Source organism: Amblyraja radiata, chromosome 5, assembly GCF_010909765.2.
Source record: "Amblyraja radiata isolate CabotCenter1 chromosome 5, sAmbRad1.1.pri, whole genome shotgun sequence".
Taxonomy (NCBI): domain Eukaryota; kingdom Metazoa; phylum Chordata; class Chondrichthyes; order Rajiformes; family Rajidae; genus Amblyraja; species Amblyraja radiata.
Genome location: NC_045960.1, coordinates 98,167,887 through 98,190,093, shown reverse-complemented (window position 1 = coordinate 98,190,093; position 22,207 = coordinate 98,167,887). Strand labels below are relative to the sequence as shown.

Below are 22,207 nucleotides of genomic sequence, written 5' to 3'. Positions count from 1 at the left end.
GAAAGAAGCTTTGCTTGATGGAGTTTGTCCTACTGCTGGCTTCTAATGCCATGAGGATGGCCAATTCTGGGCCTTTCAGTATGGTAGAATATGAACTGAAGTGACCCCCTTAAAATATATGTGATTCATTTATTTTATAATACACCTGTACCAATTGCTGATCTTATAAAATTAAATGATTAGAGGTGGCTTTAATAGTGAAGCCACATACAGCATTCGATACATTTAACACAACAATTCTTATTGGTGTCTGCTACTGCCGGCAATGAGATAAAACAATCAGTCCTTCAAATTTTAGCAGAAAATAAATTAACCAAGGAAAGTCAGCCATCAAATGCTTAATTATAAAACTGAATGTTAAAAGTGAAAACATTGTTCTTAACTGTTATCACAAATATACATCTGACAAATCTACATAAATTATGCATTATTTATATATAGATGCTATTTAATTTAACTAAATGAAATAATGCTTTCCATCATTGTTGTTCCTGTATCAATCATCTGCTCTTTGTCTTGCCATACACATCCATCTTTGTCTCTTACACCCTCTCCCAGTGTCTGTCTCCATCTCTATCTGTCTATCTCTCTGTATGTGTCTCCCTTTCCCTCTTCATCTTTTTCCTCATCCCACCTTGTCCTTCACTTGGACTGTCTACCAGACATTTTGGCTGCAAAATCATTTTTATTGGTGTTGTAAGTGCAGATTTGGTTCCAGTCCTGGTCATGAATACAGAATGCACATTATAAGCACAATATACAGTAAATTGTGCATTGTGTTCATTACAAGCACACTCTGGAGATTTGCACAGCAGGCAGTTAGCAAAGTCAATCTCTATGAAATGCTGATTCCAAACGAACCTTGCCAAATTGGATCATGATTGTGATGTCTGTGATGTCTTTGCAATCAATGTAACAGAAACTCGTTCATGAGCCTCGTGACTGAGGTCAAGTGACCTTCAAGGCAGTGATTGCAGAATAAACGTGCTCTTGCTCTGGAACACAAACCCGGTGTGGACCTGTCCTTTGTGCTAGTCACAACGAAGCCTTACCTCAGACGAGAATACCTTACATGGTGTCAGAAGAAAAAGAAAAAAAAGGGAAAAGAAGTAGAGGAGAGCAAGCCTCAAGCCTCCATGGAAGAGAAGTAGTAGAGGAAGGTTCAAATAGGACAGTGGAGCCACTACCGGCGGCGAACAAGACCGACGAAACAGAGTGAGCCCGGCCGGAAGGAGTGTCAGCCTGGTCGTGAAAGCCCCGACGCAGGGGAACGAGGTAAAGAGGAAGGTCAGCAGGCAACCAGCAGTATCGGAGGTCTGGAGTGGCCAGCGGTGGAGCGAGGTGCAGTCCTGACCCAGGGGAACGGTCCCGAAAAGCAGCGGGACCGGCCCCGAGAAAAAACAGCCGCGAAGGAGGAGAAACCTAGTCAGAGGAGCCAGTCTCCCAGGGGTGAGAAATGGCCAGAGGAGCCAGTCTCCTAGATGCCAGAACAAGATCCCCAGAAGCCTAGCTAGACGAGAGGTGGCAGCCAGTCTCCCAGTCGCAGCAGAAGGCAATTGAGAGAGGCCCTTTGCTAGAGTGTAAGATTAAAGTGGATATCAGGGGAGATGATAAACAAAGTGAAAAGGGGGAGATGTATGATCTGTAAAATGAAGAGGGAGATATAAAGTAAAGAGGGAGATGTGATTTCTTGCTACGTTATGTAATAAATGTAATATGTATATAATGTAAATACAAATGCCTGTAACATCTTCAAAGTAAAGAGGGAGATGTGATGTCTGTGATGTCTTTGCAATCAATGTAACAGAAACTCGTGCATGAGCCTCGTGACTGAGGTCAAGTGATCTTTAAGATAAAAGGCAGTGATTACAGAATAAACGGGCTCTTGCTCTGGAACACAAACCCGGTGTGGACCTGTCCTTTGTGCTAGTCACAACAAAGCCTTACCTCAGACGAGAATACCTTCCAATGATGATGCAGCTAATTCTGTATGTTACTTAGTCATGACAAAATTGATCCAAAAACAAAAGCTTGCAGGAGCTGGTAATTTGAAATAAAAACAGAAAATGCTGGAAATACTCAGCAAAAGAGGCATCAACTCTAGGGAGCTAAAGAGAATTAACATTTCAGTCCTCTTGATAAAGAATAATCAACCTGAAACATTTTCCATTTCTCACTCTATAATTGCATGGATTCCAGGATAGAGAAATGGCTTCATGGAAGGAAGCAAATGGTAATGGGAGGATATTTTTCAGATTGGAAACCTGTGACTAGTGGTGTGCCTCAGGGATCAGTCCTGGGCCCATTGTTGTTTGTGATGTACGTCAATGACTCAAATGAAGATGTACAAGGCATGATCAGTAAGTTTGCAGATGACACGAAAGTGGGTGGTATTGTAGATAGTGAAGATGGTTATTAAAATTACAGCAGGATCTTGATCAGTTGGGCAAGTGGGCTGAGGAATGGGGTTTATTGCAGATAAGTGTGAGGTGTTGCATCTTGGGGAGTCAAACCAGCTCAGGAACTGCACAGTGAATGGTTGGGTCGTGGGTAGTGATGCAGAGCAGAGGGATCTTGCAGTACAGGATCATAGTTCCATGAAAGTGGCATCACAGGTAAATAGGGTGGTTAAGAAGTTTAGTTTAGATATACAGCATGAAAACAGGCTCTTTGGCCCACTGAGTCCAAGCCGGCCAGCAATCTCTGCACATTAATGCTATCTACAAACACTAGTGACAATTTACAATTATACCAAGCCAATTAACCTACAAACCGTAGATCCTGGAGAAAACGCACGCAGGTCACGGGGAGAACATACAAACTCCGTACAAACAGCACCCGTAGTCCGGATCAAACCCAGGTCCCTGGCACTGTAAGGCAGCAACTCTACCGCTGCGCCACTGTGCTGCTCCTTTTGGTATATTGGCCTTCAACAGTCAGGATTCCTGGCATCGAGATTCGAATGTTATGTTACCGTTGTACAAGACGTTGGTCAGGTCGCACTTAGAGTATTGTGTTCAGTTTTGGTCACCCTGATATAGGAAGGATAACATGAAGCTGGAAAGAGCGCAGAGAGGATTTAGGAGAATGTCGCCAGGACTTGAGAGCCTGAGCTTTTGGAAGAGGTTGGACAGGCAAGGACTTTATTCCATGGAGCACAGGAGGCTGAGGGGTGATCTTAAAGAGGTGCTTAAAATCATGAGAGAAATAGATAGTGTGAATGCACAGAGTCTTTTACCCAAAAAAGAAGAATGAAGAATGAGGACATAGGTTTATCATGAGAGGGGAAAGATTTAGTAGAGACCTGAGGGACTACTATTTCACACAGATGATGTTGTGTATATGGAAGGAGATGCTAGAGGAGGTAGTTGAGGCAGGTACTATAACAATATTTAAAAGTGGATAGGAAAGGTTGAAAGGGATGTGGACCAAATGTCCATACATGGGTTTAAGGTGGTTCATGGTTTCTTCACTATCTACAGTTCCTGCAGACAGAGGCATTGAGCACTTCCCTTCGAAATGTTGCAAAGGCAACTTCAACCAGCACTTCAACTTTGCTCGCATTGATAGAAGCTTCCCACTCATGAAATTACACACCACAAAATGCACTAATGTTGGAGCTGTCAAGGCACTGCAATCATAATGTGAGAGTATATATCTTATGTGCTAGCTTCACCAGGTCAAATCGTGTGCAAATCGGTGCTTGTCAAATGTCTTTCCTTCTGTCTCCCTCAGAGTCATAAAGCATGGAATCAGGTCCTTCGGCCCAACTTGCGAACACACCAACCAGCATATCCTATCAACACTAGTCCAACTTGCCTGTGCATGACCCATATCCCTCTAAGCATATCCTATCCACGTATCTGTCTTAATGTTTCTTAAACATTGTGATAGTCCCTGCCTCAGCTAAATCTCTTTTTTCCTCTCTTTCTTCCCGAATCCCTCTGCTTAACTCCTTCAATATCTTTCATTATCTCTGTTTCGGTCTATCTCTGTCCATCATTGTTCTTTCTGTATCCCCTTCTGTTCTTTGACTATCACCCTCTCTCCTTCTCTCTCCCTTTCATTTAGTAATTCTCTGCTCTGTATGCCTTACTATTCAACATCTCGTCTCTCCATTGTTCCCTCTCCCTCTCCCACTCTGTGTCACTTTTCCCTTTCTATTGTTGACTCTTCCTTCTCCATCACTATATGTCGATAACTCTTTTTCTCTGTCCATTCTTTTATTTTTCTTTCTCTTCCATTCCTTTCCGCTCGGTCTCCAGCTGAAATATTGAATAAAGATGCCTTTTTCCCACAGTACTGTGCTTCATTATAAATATATAAAACTCCTGGGAACGTAGAATTTAGGGCCAATTAAAAATTATGAGTTTATCTTTAAATATTGACCTTTCTGAAGGAATTATTATATATCTTTTGGGATAAAACATTTGGAAGCCACCAAAATCAGCTGATGTTATATTTTGCATAAGCTACATAATTCAATTAGATTGTACCGCACTTTGTAATAATTCTATTGACAGGGTGTCATAACATATGAAAGAAAATCACAGAACCTTCTCAAGGAATTCCCAATAGAAAATCTATTTTTGCTTTCCCTACTAAAAAAAAAAGGTTTGCTCTGCCTAACTGCTTCTTCAACAACTTTCCAGCCTTGTGCTGTGGAAGGAAGGAATGAAGAGCGACTGGCACCAAGAAACTCCGTACAATTAAAATCAATTTGAATTGGAAAGATTCTGAATAAAAATCAAGTCCCAAGGCTGGAGATCTGAAATAAAAACAGAAAATGCTGGAAACATGCATCAAGTTAGGCAGCATCTCTGGAGAGAGAAGCAGATCTAACATTTCAGATCGATCTCTTGCAAAAGCAACTTTATACTTGATTTGTTTTGACACCCTGCACAATTATTTTACACAAATGTAAAAAAAAACAGAAGTGTGAAGTCAAGCACAAAAGGGATCTTCGACCAGAATTATTAACTCTCTATTTCCACAGATGCTGCCCAATCTGCGGAGTTCCCAGCACTTCTGTTTCTCTGCAGGCAGAAAAATTATACCAGTTAGAATCATATCCAGCGCTAAAGTAATTGGCTGTGGCTGTTCAGGCTAAACATCACTGCTTTGCTCTGCATGTGTTTCTTCAATGTTCTCGGCTTCATTAACCACCTTTCCTCGGTCAGAAGTTCTGAAGAGTGGGATGTTCAGGGATGACTGTGCATTGTTAACTTTATTTCACAGTTACTTAGCTAATGAACAAGGTGACCCCAGAAGCAACAAGATTTGGATGACATTCAGGCAAGGGTTAATGTTGCAAATAGTATGCATGCCAGATAAGTGCAAGGCAATAAGTATCTCCAGAGAGAGAGACAGAGAGATCTGAAATGTAATATACCAAAACATCATAATGCAAATAAGCATAAATTGAATTTGAATGATCATTGCTAAATTTGTAAATGGGAAATCTTGTTTTCTTATCAGCATCCATAAGAAATTACTGACTGAAATTTAAATTTGCAGGTGATGAAAATGTAAAAAATGACACTGTAAATTCAAAATCTAAGCAGCTATTTGTGGTTTGTTTCATGGTTTCAATTTATTTTAAATAGAGTTTTCAGTTGATTGTATCTTTTTACTTTTAGGATATACTAAGATTTTTTTAATTTCCTTTTTAATAGTTTCCAAATCTAATAAAAGTTAGTGCACATGGGCAAAAAGGTTGACATGGGTGTGATGAGACAGAAAGAGACCATGCAACTCCATGACATTTAAGTACATAAGAAGCTAGGCAAAGCTGGGGCAGGCCTTTGCTTTCTGTCGGGGGGCTTTCAGGCCTTGTTGTTGTGTTGTGTTGCCTTTGCTCAAGGACTGTTTGCTGGGTTCAAGGATGGTTTGCGTCCACTGGCAGGCCTTGTTCATCTGATATTGGTGAGTGGCAAGTCCCGTACAAGCTTCTTAAGTCCCATACACGCAGAGGTCATTTCTTTACTGCCCCATCAAAAGGCTCCGCAAGCACTTCAGAAACTTGAGCTGCATCTGACATTGGAAGAAAAGTAGATGCTCATTATTAGGCAGCTCATCCATATTGAAAAAGAAACAAAGGAAAACATTTTAATTCATATGCATGTAGTTTTGCCATAACTAATGTTTCCCTAACGTAAATTGGATATAACACAGATGAAGAATTAGGGAACACTGTTTGTTTTACGTGGCCCCAGTTGTTATAGTTCTTAGTTGAGAGATACAGCTTAGAAACTAACTGGGTCAGTTTTACCGAGGCCAAATAACTGACAAAACCACATGTCTTTGGGAAGTGGGAGGAAACCGGAGCATCCGGAGGAAATCCATGCGATTACAAAGAGAGCATGCGAAGTCCACACACGGCCCGAGCCCATGCACTGATTCCCACCACTGATTCTTTCCAACCAGTGTGGGGGTCATTTATTCCTACTCTTTGTTTACTATCTGTTAGCACATTCTCAATCCACACCAGACTATTACACCCATTAAATTTGCTACCATTTCATTCCCCAAACGCCTGTGTGGGACATGATTAAAACACTTTTGAAAAACTAAGGGTGCCACATCAACTCGTTTGCTCTTGTGGGTACATCTTTCGATAATCTCAATACATTAGTCAAATGTGAATACCTTTCTCTATTTTCTATGTTGATTCTTTTCAATCGTATAATTACTGTATTTTCTATATGTCTCGAGGTGTTATAGATTCCAGTAATTTCCCAGCTGCCAATGAAAGATTAACAACTCTGTACACTAATCTCTCTCTCCTATTTTTTAAATAGCGGGTAATAAATTTTAGCGTTCAGGCTGCGGGAACAATTCAAGAATCTTCAGAAGATAGTAACTGGGGTATCCTCCTTCTCCTTTCTCACCTCATTTTAAGTTGTGGATCATTGGGATTTATCAGATTTCAGACTCTTTAGCTACATGCAGCAGAAAGTTCAGCCTTTCATTGAAAAGTGACGTTCAGATCTAACACACAAGATTTTAGACCTGTTGCAGTAACATCAGTTGACATGAAGGCCTTTGAGCACATAGTCCTCACCCATCTGAAAACACACACTGCCCCCATCATGGACCCTTTCCAATTTGCATACAGCGCCAACCGGTCTGTGGAGGATGCTATCAACTTAGCTCTTCACTACTCCCTACATCATCTGAAATCACCGAACACTTATGCACGCATCCTGTTTATAGACTTTAGCTCGGCCTTTAACACTATACACCCAATTAAACTCTACAATAAACTGTTGGACATGAGCATTCATCCAGCCATGTGCCATTGGATTCTGCACTTTCTGACAAACAGACAGCAAAGAGTCAAGGTGGGTGAAAAACTCTCCAGCCCTCTGACTCTCAACACAGGAGCCCCTCAAGGGTGCGTTCTGTCACCTCAGCTCTTTTCACTTTACACCAACAACCTCGCATCCCGATGCAGCTCAGTCAAAATGTTTAAATATGCAGACGACACAACATTAATTGGCCTCATCTCAGACAACAACGAATCACAATACCATCAAACAGTGGACAGCGCAGTCAAATGGTGCGCAGACAACAACCTCCAGCTTAATACTTCAAAAACCTTAGAAATCATCATAGATTTCAGACGCAAACAAAACCCCAAACCCCCGGTCCATGTCAACTCCCATCCCATAACCTCCACAAACTCATTTCAGTTTCTGGGCACCTATATCTGCAATAATCTAAAATGGCATATCAACGCAGACCACATTATCAAGAAAGGACAACAACGCCTATACTTCCTCAGACAGCTCAAAAGGTTCAGAGTCCACAAACACCTCCTAGTCCGTTTTTATCAATCCATCATTGAAAGCATCATCACCTCCTCAATCACAGTCTGGTACGGAAACACTGACAGTCACTCACTACACAGATTACAGCGCATTGTCTCCAAGGCCTCCAGGATCATCAACTCAGGATCATCTTTGTCTGTTCTTTTGCACTATGTATTGTTGGTGAGATTTGTGAGTTGTGATGTGGTATGGATGCATTTTATTACTGTGGTCTGTGTTGTTATTAGTGTAAATGTGACTAAAGCAGTGTACCATCATGTACCGAACCCAAATACCACCAACACTGGTCGTGTGGCAAATAAAGATTCTATCTATCTATCTATCTATCTATCTATCTATCTATCTATCTATCGAAATAAACTTCTAGTGTTCTCTCATTGATGTTGCATTTTCTTCCAGGAGTGCAGTTCCAACCCTTGTTTAAATGGAGGAGCATGTCAGGATTTAGTTGGTACCTATACCTGCACATGCTTGGATGGATACAGTGGCAAGAACTGCCAAACAGACCTTGACGTCTGTAAAGAAAATGTGCTGAACTTCACCCACTGTCTCAACGGAGGAATATGCATTGATGGACCGGGCACAAATTTCAGTTGCTGGTAGGTGAAGCTGCAATCTTGTCACTTTCTTTCATGCTCTCTAAACCAATTATTTATTTTAAATCAATTTGGGGGAGGTAGGGTTAGTAGGCCGGGGTGAAAGGGCAAGTTTCGGAGGAAATTGAGCTAGTGGAGCCACGACCTCACAGCTCTGGTTTGATCTGACCCTTCAATGCTGTCTTATGAGTTTACATGTTCTCTCTGTAACTGTGTGTCTTGATGCTCAGGTTTCCCCACGCGTTGCATAGACATGTGGGTTGGCCACTGTAAATAGTTCCCGGTGTTTAGGTGAGCAGTGTAACATGGAGAGCATAAGAAGGGTTTAGTGTGATTATGTGCTTGATGGTTAGCATGGATTCAGTGGGCTAAGTGGCTATTTCCATGCTGTATGCTCTGTTTTGGCTTTGACGAAGACTTTGATGAGACGACATCTAAAATAGCGTGGAGATTAAATCTTTAAACAAAATCATTGCTCTCTTGAAGCTGCATGGAGAATCAGATTGGCCCACTAGTTCAGAAGAATGAATGATGATTTAATGAAACACAAAGCCTTCAGTCAGAGTATTAAGTTTAGAAGTTAGGAGATCGTGTTTAAGGAGATCGCAGTTTAAGGATAAGGGGGAAATCTTTTAGGACCGAGATGAGAAAAACATTTTTCACACAGAGAGTGGTGAATCTCTGGAATTCTCTGCCACAGAAGGTAATTGAGGCCAGTTCATTGGCTTTATTTAAGAGGGAGTTAGATGTGGCCCTTGTGGCTAAAGGTATCAGGGGGGTATGGAGAGAAGGCAGGTACAGGATACTGAGTTGGATGATCAGCCATGATCATATTGAATGGCCTACTCCTGCACCTATTTTCTATGTTTCTATGTTTCTACGTTACAGTTGTATAGGACATTAGTGAGACCACATTTAGAATATTGTGTTCTGTTCCGGGCACCATGTTATAGGAAAACTATTGTCAAGCTTGAAAGGGTTCAGAAAAAATTTACGAGGATGTTGCCAGGACTAGAAGGTGTGAGCTATAGGGAGAGGTTGAGTAGGCTGGGTCTCTATTCCATGGAGCGCAGGATGATGAGAGGAGATCTTATAGATATACAAAATCATGAGACGAATAAATAGGGTAGATGCACAGTCTTTTGCCCAAAGTAGGGGAATCAAGAACCAGAGGAATCCGAGGAGTAACCTTTTCACACAAAGGGTGGTAGGTGTATGGAACAAACTGCCAGAGGACGTAGTTGAGGCTGGGACTATCCCATCATTTCAAAAACAATTAGACAGGCACATGGATAGGACAGGTTTGGAGGGATATGGACCAAGCGCAGGCAATTGGGACATGGTGGGCCGGTGTGGGCGAGTTGGGCCAAAGGGCCTGTTTCCACACTATCACTCTATGACTCTATACAGGATAGATTCCCCAGCTGGAAAACCTGAAATTAAAAGTCTCAGGTTCAGATAAAGGTTTAGCCATTGAACATCCCTTTAGTCGGGCTGTAGCAGATGTTTGGTTTGCAGTACATTATATAGGTATGTTGCAAAGCCTACCTGAAGCGTCTTTGAAAATCTGCCGTTGCGGGTGTGCGCGATTTTGGCGCCGTTTAGAGGGGGCGGGTTTAAAACGCGATTTTCTCTAGGCTGTTCAAATCGAAGATGTTCAGCCTAGTTAATTATTAACGAAAAATCGCTGGAAGACCCCGTCGCAAAAGCTATTATTAGTTTTAAAGGCATCGTATAATAGTTATAGTAGTTTAAAAATCAATCTCTAAACCCGCGACTGCCAGCAACCGCAGGGTCTCATAAAGCAGACAACTGAAGTTAGGTTGTATATTTTTACATTAAAAAGGGCTTCTAAAGATCCCTTTATACAAAATTTAATATTGCGAGTAGCTCATTTTGGGCAAATTATATCGCGCAGTATTTTTCTGGGCATTTGGGGCACAAATCTACCGCAATGTGAACGTTCTAAACCAGCGCGTTCCACAGGGACCCACTGGAAAGCTGATTTAAATGGGCATTTATTTACAGCAATTAATCACTGAATTCCTTCCATTTGGTCTATAAATTAATGTAAATGAGATTTAAAAATCATGTTTTATTGTGAATTATTTGTGAATATTATTTGGACATTTAGGCTATTTAAAAATGTTAATAATTTATTAAGAAATGGATAGATGTTTAGATCTAGTATTGAAGTCTGAAATTAGCTACAATTAGGTAACTAACTAATTATATGCTTTAATTTCAGGTCATCCAAGTAAGATTATTTTATATTTGTTTCAGAATGCTTCAATCTATGATAACTGAAAATTTCATTCAGTTCTCTTAATTTTTAAGAAAGTTATGGGCTTTTGACTGTTCACGATCACAACTTTTTTGTTATGTCCATAGAAAATCAATAGGGAACAAGATGCTCATTTCCGAGTATGAAAATGGCCATAACTTTTTAAATACTTGAGATATGAAAGTGAATTAGGTGTCAAATTAAACTTATTTTTATGCTTTATCTGATGGGATAAATTACAGACTTGATTTTTAAAATCTCAAAATTTTGTAACATTGCTACATTATAGGGCTGCGGACACTTCATTGTTAAAGAACATCAGTATGGTAGAGAGTTGGTGTTAAAACCAGTGTAGAGGTGTAGGATAATGAGTAAGGTTTCGAGAAGATCTGAGGATGAGAGTAACTGAAGAGAGGAATATACTGCCTGAGGAGACAGCAGAGGGAGATATTTTCATAATATTTAAGAAATATTTTTTGCAAGCCATTGAATTACCAAGGCATAGAAGATATGGACATTGTGGGCCAGAGAGCAGAATGTATGCTGCATGAATCTCATGTCATAAAATCAAAGCATTGTAAAGTTCAAGTTCACATTTATTGCCACATGCACCAATTAAGGTACAATGGAATTTGACTTATCATGCAGCCACACAAAAAGAGCACAATACACAATGGAATATAACATGAACATCCACCACAGTGGAATCAACATTCTTCACTGTGGTGGAAGGCAATAACTTTGTGAGTCCTCCTCCTTTGTTCATCCGTGGTCGGGGCCACGAACCCTCTGCAGTCGCCGCTACAGGTGGCCCGATGTACAGGCCCTCTCGCTCGAAACTCCGACGTCCGGACGGACAGACACTCCGCGGCTTGGAGGTCCCGATTCAGCCGCTTCCTACCGGAGACCGGGGCTTCACGATGTTATAGGCTGCAGGCCGGCAATCAGAGCTCTTACAGTTCACACCGCACCCGCGGCTAGAAGCTCCGCAGACCGCAGCTTCAGTATGTTATAGTCTGCAGGCCGGCGGTCGGTGCACTTCTTCTGGCGACCCTCAGCAAGAACTCGCCCGCTCCGCGATGGAAAGTCCACGCCGCACCCGCGGCTAGAAGCTCCGCAGACCGCAGCTTCAGGATCTCGTAGTCCGCGGACCAGAGATCGGAGCACTTCTAGCGACCCCCGGCAAGGGATCGCCAGGCTCCGTGATGGAAAGTTTGCGCTGCGCCTGCTGCTGAAGCTCTGGACCCGACTCTAGGATAGGCCGCACCAATCCAAGCTGTTAGGCCGCAAGGGAGGGTGAAATGCAACTAGAAGAAAAGTCACATTCCACCGAGGTAAGTGACTAAAAACAGTTTCCCCCAATTCCCGTCCCCACCACACTAAAACTCACAATAACACACTAAAACACACTTTTAGACATACTAAAAACAAAAAAAGGGAAGGACGAACAGCTGCTGGTGAGGCTGCTGGCGAGGCTGCTGGCTCACAGCGCCACTCGTCAGAAGCACTGAAGAAGTCCATTCAGTCTATTTTGCCCATGCTAGCTCTTTGGGGGAACTATTCAGCTTATGGCATCCCCTGCTATCTCCACATATTTCTGCATACTCCTTCCATTCAGGTTATGTGGAATTCCCTTTTGAATATTGTTATAGAGCTTTGCAACTGCTGCCCACATCATGTCAGGTGTCATATCGCAAACCACAAGACAAATATTCTCTCCCTCTTCCATCTCATTCTTTGTAAACTATGGCAAATCAATCCACTTGTGGTTTCCAAACTTCCAACCAGCCGTTTACTCTTTGAAAACCTTTCATCATTTGAATCTCCCTTTAAACATTCTTAACTCCAGAGAACATAGCCCTACTACGCTAGCCTCCCCTGTTGAGTAAACTGGAAATAATTATATATTTTTTCTTATGTTTATCTGTTTACTTTTTCTATTTAGCAATTATTTATGTTATCCTGATTCCCCTGCTCCTTTCATTCAACCGGGCCCTGTTTCCTGCGCTTCTTGTACTGACCAGGGTTCTGTTTTCTGTTTCCTGCAGCCCTTTTATGGATTATGGATTATAGAGTATAGCTATCATAGTCGCTGGTGGAGGCCCAAGCTGGAGTAGAGATTAGGGTCGGCAGCAGCAGCATCGGTGGCCCCGAGGAGACAGTGAAGGTCGGCGACAGTGACGGTGGCAGTGGCCCCAGGGAGGCGGTGAGAGTCAGCAGCCATGGCAGTTTCGGTGGTCCGTGCCTGGGTTTGGCCGGGAAGGCGGTGAAGGTCGGAGAGGTGATGGATGTTGTTGCTGCTCCTCGTGGTTGTTGCTGCCATCTCAGCCTCGTGGTGATCGGGCAGGCGGCACTGCGGTCCAATGGTGGAGCTCCGGGCCTGTGGGTGGGCGGCCGAGACAAGGAGTGTCGGTGGAGGAACCGGTCTGGAGGCGGGCAAGCTTGTGTCCAGGTAGGCGAGGAAGCGTTTGTTGAGGGTGTGGATCTGACATTGAATGAAGTCGAGTTGTGGTCCATTGCAGGTGTGAGTGGATGGATGGGTGGGTGAGTGAGTGAGTGTGTGGGTGGGTGAGTGAGTGAGTGTGTGGGTGTGTGGGTGGGTGAGTGGGTGAGTGGGTGTGAAGGCCCAGAGCTGTAGGAGAGTCGGGGAGAGTTGGTGCCGGGCCGGCACCTCTGTAAAAATACATGATTTTTGTCTTTTTCTTTACTTGCTTGATAATTATATTTCATGATAATTAGGGAGTGCAACCGTACAATATTTTGTCATATTATTAAATTAAGTATTATACATTTTATTGTACTAGTTACACACTGGGATGTAGTGATAGACTATACTCTTGTTTGACCCTCTTGGAAGACTTGCTTGCCCCTCCCCACCCCAGCAAAATCTGAAATGATGCCCCTGTTTGGCAGCTCACCTAAAAAAAGTAGCACTGCAACATGTTGATGACCAAGGAAAGGTGGAGCCCACAATGGTCCATTGTTGGCTGTGGAAGAGGTGTTAACGAAGGGATACAAACAGTGAAACTAGCAGGATGACTATGGTGAGGAAGGGATGGAGAGAGAGAGGGAATGCAATGGTTACTTGAAATTGGAGAAATCAAGTCTCGTACTGCTGGGTTGGAGGTTACCCAAGCTATTTTGTACTTATAAATGTACATGTAAACCCAGTGCAGAAAAAAAATACAATTAAACAAAATGCCAGCGTCAGTTTAGAATTATATGCACAAAGCAACGTTGATCAGAGCATATCATGGAAAATCAGCCCTGTGCTTATTCTTCATGACCTTCAGATTGGTATTTTAAGTCCTGCTGTAGCAATGGATGGAAGGCGTCCCTTATGTAGGGCATATACCAATATTATAAACATTCCAAATGAACTGATTTTTGATTCTGCTACATTGAATATTCACAGGTGGCTTTTTAATATCAGCCAATTCTGCTATCATGAGGAGATTCCAGGTCATGCAATGTTATTAGAGCAAAGAATATCACATAATGACAATGCTGGAAAGAGAAAACTATGCGCAAGATGCTGTCTGTTACAGTCGCTTTAATGTATGTTCAACACCACTTTTCCAAGCTACCATGGAGTAGAGCAAGATGGTATAGATAGCTGGAGAGAATTGTGCCTTTCGGACTGATTTCGAACACACCTTCTATTGAGGGGATTATACTATCTCTTTTTGTTGGGAGATTCCTTCACACAAAACTGCATCTAAGTTTTCACTAATGAGAAGATTCAGTGAAGCTACTATGCATCAGAGTTGAATTCCTAGGTCTGACATGGATCTGTTTAGGAAGGGCTGCATCCTTGCAGCATAGGGCAGCACTACAGCGTCAGACACCCGGATTCGAACCTGACGACTGGTGCACTCTGTGCGGAGTTTGTATTTTCTACCCGTGACTTCCGTGGGTTTCCTCCAGGTGCTCCAGTTACCACTCATTCTCCAAAGATGTACAGGTTTGTAGGCTGAAATGCCTGGCAAAAATGGTAAAAAATCATCTTGAGCATGTAGGATAGTGTTAATGTGTAGGATAGTATTAGTGTAGGGGATCGTGGTAGGCATGGTCTTGGTGGGCCATGATTCCGCAATGTATCTCTAAGCTTGCACTTGAGAAATAACAAAGAACGACTATCACTTTTGGATTGGAGCGGAAGTCGTACAGAAGCTGCAGCACAGGGGTCTTGGTGGGGAGGGTAGGCAAAGCTTCAATCTGCAATTGGCAAGGGGCTTTGAAATTAAACTGGATAGCTGGATAGCAAAAAGGTGTCCCACCCTTTGTACAGTAGTTGTGCCATCTGTTTTATTTCAAAATTAGCAATCCGTGTATTTCTTTCGAGAAGTTGTGCAGCTGGAGTCACGTCTGTCTCTCGAAGCTTGCTGTGCACAGTTTGAATTCCCCTTTTCCTACATGACAACAACAACGGAGCCTCAGTCTTTTTTGTTTAAAAATGGTTTAGGACTTCTTGAAACCATGTAGGATGCTGTGCAAGCTTTTTCTTCCAAAATGAAATTGAAGTTATCCAAATTAATTTCAAGTAGGCAAACAAGAAGCACCAGAGAAACTTCCATATTATAAAAATACATTTGGACAGATGCATGGATAGGGAAGGTTCAATGTTTCAATGGTTCTATGGCTCTTAATTATCACATGTGCAATGAAATTCTTTTTTTGCATATTGTTCAGTAAATTATTGCCACACATAAGCACAATCCCCAATTAAAACAAAGTGCATAGAAATAGTCCACTGAGACCATATGCAAGAGTCGCCAGCTTTTGCTGCCATTTTCAAAGTCCAGTCCGGTTCGGCTCTCGGTCTCCTGGAGCGGCGCCAAATCCAGACGACCTCCCCAGGCTGCTGCAGGGTCTCCAGCCGTCGCCTCTGTCCGGATCATCCAGCGAACTGTCGTTGCTCTCCTCGCCCGGCCACCTTCAGCCTTTGTGCCCCAGGGAGCCCCCCACTGCCAACTTTGAGGGCGCGGAAGGTTAGACCCCCGTCCGCCGTCGCCGGCTCCCTTCATCCTCCTCCCTGGTCCTCGGGAAATGAACAGGCCTAGTTTGGTGGCCCAAGCTCCTACCTTGCAGCCGCATGTCCCTAGAGGGACAGGGTCAATCACCAGGGACTGTTCCCATGCGGTATGACTCTATGGCTCTCAATCTTCACTGCATTCAAAGCTTGGTCACAGAAATGAAAAATGAGTTGGAGAAACTAACCTGCCACAAAGCCTCCTGAGAGCTCCCATTAACAATAGGTCTATTAACTGGCACATCCAGTGATAGTCAGAATGTATTCGTATTAATGGTAACATTTCCTTTTTTTCTTTCATTTATAAATTGACCTCCCTAACCTTGCAGTAAATCAGTCTATTTGTCTTTTCTACCATGGACCTTTACTTTGGCCTCAATCCCCAGATTGTTCTGTCAACCACAGCCTTTTTGTCATTTGTTATTTCATTGATTTTCTGCAGATTTTGCAACTTTCAATTTTTTTTTGTCTGCAACCACTAACTTGACAAGAAAAACAAAACCTCCTTTGGCAGATATTGCAGTGTAGTGTTCGTCAACATAATTTCCCTGTGAGGATAGCTGGAACTGCATTCATTCACTTTGAAGCTCCCAAATTGTTTATACATAGATTTTTTTTTAAACAAAGACATCGAGCAACCAGTGCAGATTAAGGATATATGAAGTTGCTTTTCTATAAATATGCTAAGGTCCATAAGACCATAAAACCAGCAGACATAGGAGCAGAATTAGACCATTCAGCACATCGAGTCTACCACACTTTTCAATCAGAGTGGATCTATTTTTCCTTCTCAACTCCATTCTCCTGCCTGCTCCCCATAACCTTTGACACCCTTGCTAATCAAAAATCCAACAATCTCTGCTTTAAAAATAAACGATGACTTGGCTTCCACAGCCGTGTGTGTGAGTGAATTCCACAGATTCACTCCTCTCTGGCAAAATAAATTCCTCCTCATCTTCATTCTGAGATGAGTTCAAGTTCAAGTTCAAGTTAGTTTATTGTCATGTGTCCCTGTATAGGACAATGAAATTCTTGCTTTGCTTAAGCACACAGAAAATAGTAGGCATTTACTACAAAACAGATAAATGTGTCCATATACCATGATATAAATATATACACACATGAATAAATAAACTGATAGTGCAAATAACAGAAAGTGGTTGGTAATAATCAGAGTTTTGTCCGAGCCAGGTTTAATAGCCTGATGGCTGAGGGGAAGTAACTATTCCTGAACCTGGTTGTTGCAGTCTTCAGGCTCCTGTACCTTCTACCTGAAGGTAGCAGGGAGATGAGTGTGTGGCCAGGATGGTGTGGGTCTTTCATGATACTGCCAGCCTTTTTGAGGCAGCGACTGCGATAGATCCCCTCGATGGAAGGAAGGTCAGAGCCGATGATGGACTGGGCAGTGTTTACTACTTTTTGTAGTCTTTTCCTTTCCAGGGCGCTCAAATTGCCGAACCAAGCCACGATGCAACCGGTCAGCATGCTCTCGACTGTGCACCTGTAGAAGTTAGAGAGAGTCTTCCTTGACAATCCGACTCTCCGTAATCTTCTCAGGAAGTAGAGGCGCTGATGTGCTTTTTTGATGATTGATGAGGCCCATTATTCGAGGCAACCAGAGCCAGTAAAGGTGAGATGTGAATATGCAGAAGGTAGATGAAGTAAAATTCAGCTATGATCTATTAAGGTTGCAAACTAATTATGATCTTGAACTGAATAAGGTTTTGATGGCATGGATAGAGAGGAATTATTTCCTTTCCTGACAATGTATAGAACAAAGAGGCAGTAACCTTAAAATTATAGTGCTCAAGAAGCATTATCTCACATTAGGAGCAATTGAAAATCTGGAAATTCCACAAAAATGTTAACTGTCAATTTCAAAATCAAAAGATACAGATGATTATCTATATCTATCTATATATTACTAAAACTGTCATCTTGTTTGTTATTCTGTCTGTCTATCTGATCCTGAAATTACGCCAAAACGGTACACAAAGCGCTGTAATTTTGACCCACCTTACTCAGCATTGCCCTGTGGTGTTGTGTATCAGGTTTTGTTCAGATTGATGGTATCTTTTACAAGTTATTGACATTTTAAACTTTACAAAAACCACTGACAAAAATCTCTTTCATTTGCACTGGCAGTTAGCAGCATATGATGTCACAATGGGATCTCATTTACATAACATAGAAACATAGAAACATAGAAATTAGGTGCAGGAGTAGGCCATTCGGCCCCTCGAGCCTGCACAGCCATTCAATATGATCATGGCTGATCATCCAACTCAGTATCCTGTACCTGCCTTCTCTCCATACCCCCTGATCCCTTTAGCCACAAGGGCCACATCTAACTCCCTCTTAAATATAGCCAACGAACTGGCCTCAACTACCTTCTGTGGCAGAGAATTCCAGAGATTCACCACTCTCTGTGTGGGAAATGTTTTTCTCATCTCGGTCTTAAAAGATTTCCCCCTTATCCTTAAACTGTGACCCCTTGTTCTGGACATCCCCAACATCGGGAACAATCTTCCTGCATCTAGCCTGTCCAACCCCGTAAGAATTTTGTAAGTTTCTATAAGATCCCTCAATCTTCTAAATTCTAGCGTGTACAAGCCGAGTCTATCCAGTCTTTCTTCATATGAAAGTCCTGACATCCCAGGAATCAGTCTGGTGAACCTTCTCTGCACTCCCTCTATGGCAATAATGTCCTTCCTCAGATTTGGAGACCAAAACTGTACGCAATACTCCAGGTGTGGTCTCACCAAGACCCTGTACAACTGCAGTAGAACCTCCCTGCTCCTATACTCAAATCCTTTTGCTATGAAAGCTAACATACCATTCGCTTTCTTCACTGCCTGCTGCACCTGCATGCCTACTTTCAATGACTGGTATACCATGACACCCAGGTCTCGCTGCATCTCCCCTTTTCCTAGTCGGCCACCATTTAGATAATAGTCTGCTTTCCTGTTTTTGCCACCAAAATGGATAACCTCACATTTATCCACATTATACTGCGTCTGCCAAACATTTGCCCACTCACCCAGCCTATCCAAGTCACCTTGCAGTCTCCTAGCATCCTCCTCACAGCTAACACTGCCCCCCAGCTTAGTGTCATCCACAAACTTGGAGATATTGCCTTCAATTCCCTCATCCAGAACATTAATATATATTGTAAATAGCTGGGGTCCCAGCACTGAGCCTTGCGGTACCCCACTAGTCACTGCCTGCCATTGTGAAAAGGACCCGTTTACTCCTACTCTTTGCTTCCTGTTTGCCAGCCAGTTCTCTATCCACATCAATACTGAACCCCCAATGCCGTGTGCTTTAAGTTTGTATACTAATCTCTTATGTGGGACCTTGTCGAAAGCCTTCTGGAAGTCCAGATACACCACATCCACTGGTTCTCCCCTATCCACGCTACTAGTTACATCCTCGAAAAATTCTATAAGATTCGTCAGACATGATTTACCTTTTGTAAATCCATGCTGACTTTGTCCAATGATTTCACCACTTTCCAAATGTGCTGCTATCCCATCTTTAATAACTGACTCTAGCAGTTTCCCCACTACCGATGTTAGACTAACTGGTCTGTAATTCCCCGTTTTCTCTCTCCCTCCCTTCTTAAAAAGTGGGGTTACGTTTGCTACCCGCCAATTCTCAGGAACTACTCCAGAATCTAAAGAGTTTTGAAAGATTATTACTAATGCATCCACTATTTCTGGAGCTACTTCCTTAAGTACTCTGGGATGCAGCCTATCTGGCCCTGGGGATTTATCGGCCTTTAATCCATTCAATTTACCCAACACCACTTCCCGGCTAACCTGGATTTCACTCAATTCCTCCAACTCCTTTGACCCGCGGTCCCCTGCTATTTCCGGCAGATTATTTATGTCTTCCTTAGTGAAGACGGAACCAAAGTATTTATTCAATTGGTCCGCCATATCCTTGTTCCCCATGATCAACTCACCTGTTTCTGACTGCAAGGGACCTACATTTGTTTTAACTAATCTCTTTCTTTTCACATATCTATAAAATCTTTTGCATTCAGTTTTTATGTTCCCTGCCAGTTTTCTTTCATAATCTATTTTTCCTTTCCTAATTAAGCCCTTTGTCCTCCTCTGCTGGTCTCTGAATTTCTCCCAGTCCTCCAGTATGCTGCTTTTTCTGGCTAATTTGTACGCATAATCCTTCGCTTTGATACTATCCCTGATTTCCCTTGTTATCCACTGATGCACTACCTTCCCTGATTTATTCTTTTGCCAAACTGGGATGAACAATTTTTGTAGTTCATCCATGCAGTCTTTAAATGTCTTCCATTGCATTTAGATCCCACCAATTCCTTTTAGAATTAATTGCCAGTCAATCTTGGCCAATTCACGTCTCATACCCTCAAAGTTACCTTTCTTTAAGTTCAGAACCATTGTTTCTGAATTAACAATGTCACTCTCCATCCTAATGAAGAACTCAACCATATTATGGTCACTCTTGCCCAAGGGGGCACGTACAACAAGACTGCTAACTAACCCTTCCTCATTACTCAATACCCAGTCTAAAATAGCCTGCTCTCTCGTTGGTTCCTCTACATGTTGATTTAGATAACTATCTCGCATACATTCCAAGAAATCCTCTTCCTCAGCACCCGAGCCAATTTGATTCACCCAACCTATATGTAGATTGAAGTCACCCATTATAACGGTTTTGCCTTTGTCGCATGCATTTCTAATTTCCTGTTTGATACCATCTCCAACTTCACTACTACTGTTAGGTGCCCTGTACACAACACCCACCAGCGTTTTCTGCCCCTTAGTGTTTCGCAGCTCTACCCATACCGATTCCACATCCTCCAAACTAATGTCCTTCCTTTCCATTGCGTTAATCTCCTCTCTAATCAGCAACGCTACCCCACCTCCTTTTCCTTTCTCTCTATCCCTCCTGAATATTGAATATCCCTGGATGTTCAGCTCCCAGCCTTGGTCACCCTGGAGCCATGTCTCCGTGATCCCAACTATATCATAGTCATTAATAGCTATCTGCATATTCAACTCATCCACCTTATTACGAATGCTCCTTGCATTGAGACACAAAGCCTTCAGGCTTGTTTTTACAACACTCTTACCCCTTATACAATTATGTTGAAAAGTGGCCCTTTTTGATTTTTGCCCTGGTTTTGTCTGCCTGCCACTTTTACTTTTCACCTTGCTACCTATTGCTTCTACCCTCATTTTACACCCCTCTGTCTCTACGCTCACACATTTAAGAAACCCTTTCCCTTTAACTCCATCCTCCACTATCCCATTCGACACCCCACCCCCCTTATTCAGTTTAAAACCACCCGTGTAGCAGAATGCTGGTCCCACACCTGTTAAGATGCAATCCGTCCCTTTTGTACAGTTCCCCCTTACCCCAAAACAGATCCCAGTGATCTAAGAATCTAAATCCCTGCCCCGTGCACCAGTTCCTCAGCCACACGTTCAGGTCCCGTATCTCCCTGTTCCTGCTCTCGCCAGCACGAGGAACTGGAAGCAAACCGGAGATAACAACCCTGGAGGTCCTGCTTTTCAGCATTTTTCCGAGCTCTCTAAAGTCACGCTGCAGAATATTCACCCCCTTCTTTCCGACATCGTTTGTGCCGACATGCACTACCACTTCCGGATGTTCACCTTCACCCTTGAGGATTTTCTGCACTCTGTCCGTGACATCCTGGATCCTGGCACCAGGAAGGCAGCACACCATCCTCGCATCCCGTCTGTTGCCGCAGAAACCCCTGTCCGTACCTCTCACAATGGAGTCTCCCACTACAATGGCGTTGCCTGCCTTAGGCCTTTTTGGTTTTGGCTCAACAGCCCTATTCGCATCACAAGCCAGTCCGCCGCCCAGTGTAAACACCTCTTCTGTCCCGACAGCTTCTAAGTGGGTGAACCTGTTCACAAGAGGTACAACACCCGGGGAAGTTGACATTCCATGCTTCCCTCCCGTTCTCACTGACTCCCACCTTCTCTCTTCCAGTACCTTAGGTGTAACAATCGTAATGTAGGACTTGTCGAGGAATGTCTCCGTTTCTCGGACAAACCGGAGGTCATCCACTTGCTTTTCAAGTTCCCCAACACGGCCCTTCAGGAGCTCTACCTGGATGCACTTCTCGCACTTCTCGCATTTGCCGACCAGCAGTGTTCCACTCCACAATGACATCACAATGGGATCTCATTTACATTAAAAAAAACTCTGTTTTATAAAACACAGCAGCTTCAAGCCGCACAATGAAGTCAAGGGGGTAGGGATGGGGGAGGGGAGAGGGGTTATGGAGGGAGGGAGTGTGTGAGAGTAGGACAAATGAGAGGGAGGGAGATGTGAGAGAGGGAGTGGAGAGGGCCGGAGGAGAGGGAGAAGAAGAGGGATGGCGAGGCGCATTGGGTGAGGGTTGCAGTGAGTCGCGTCACAATGGGAATCTCTGACGTCACAACGG

At 43.0% G+C, this 22,207-nt stretch overlaps 1 protein-coding gene across 1 annotated transcript in view; it reads left to right on the top strand.

Annotated features, from left to right (window-relative positions):
- Positions 1 to 20,841, top strand: part of LOC116973781 (fibropellin-1-like) — an 86,958-nt gene extending 66,117 nt beyond the window's left edge. Inside the window, exons 6-7 of the mRNA XM_033022089.1 lie at positions 8,232 to 8,435; positions 20,831 to 20,841. Coding sequence (XP_032877980.1) covers positions 8,232 to 8,435 — 204 coding nt within the window. The 3' untranslated portion in view covers positions 20,831 to 20,841. The remainder of the gene's footprint in view (positions 1 to 8,231; positions 8,436 to 20,830) is intronic.
- The last annotated feature ends 1,366 nt before the right edge of the window (positions 20,842 to 22,207 follow it).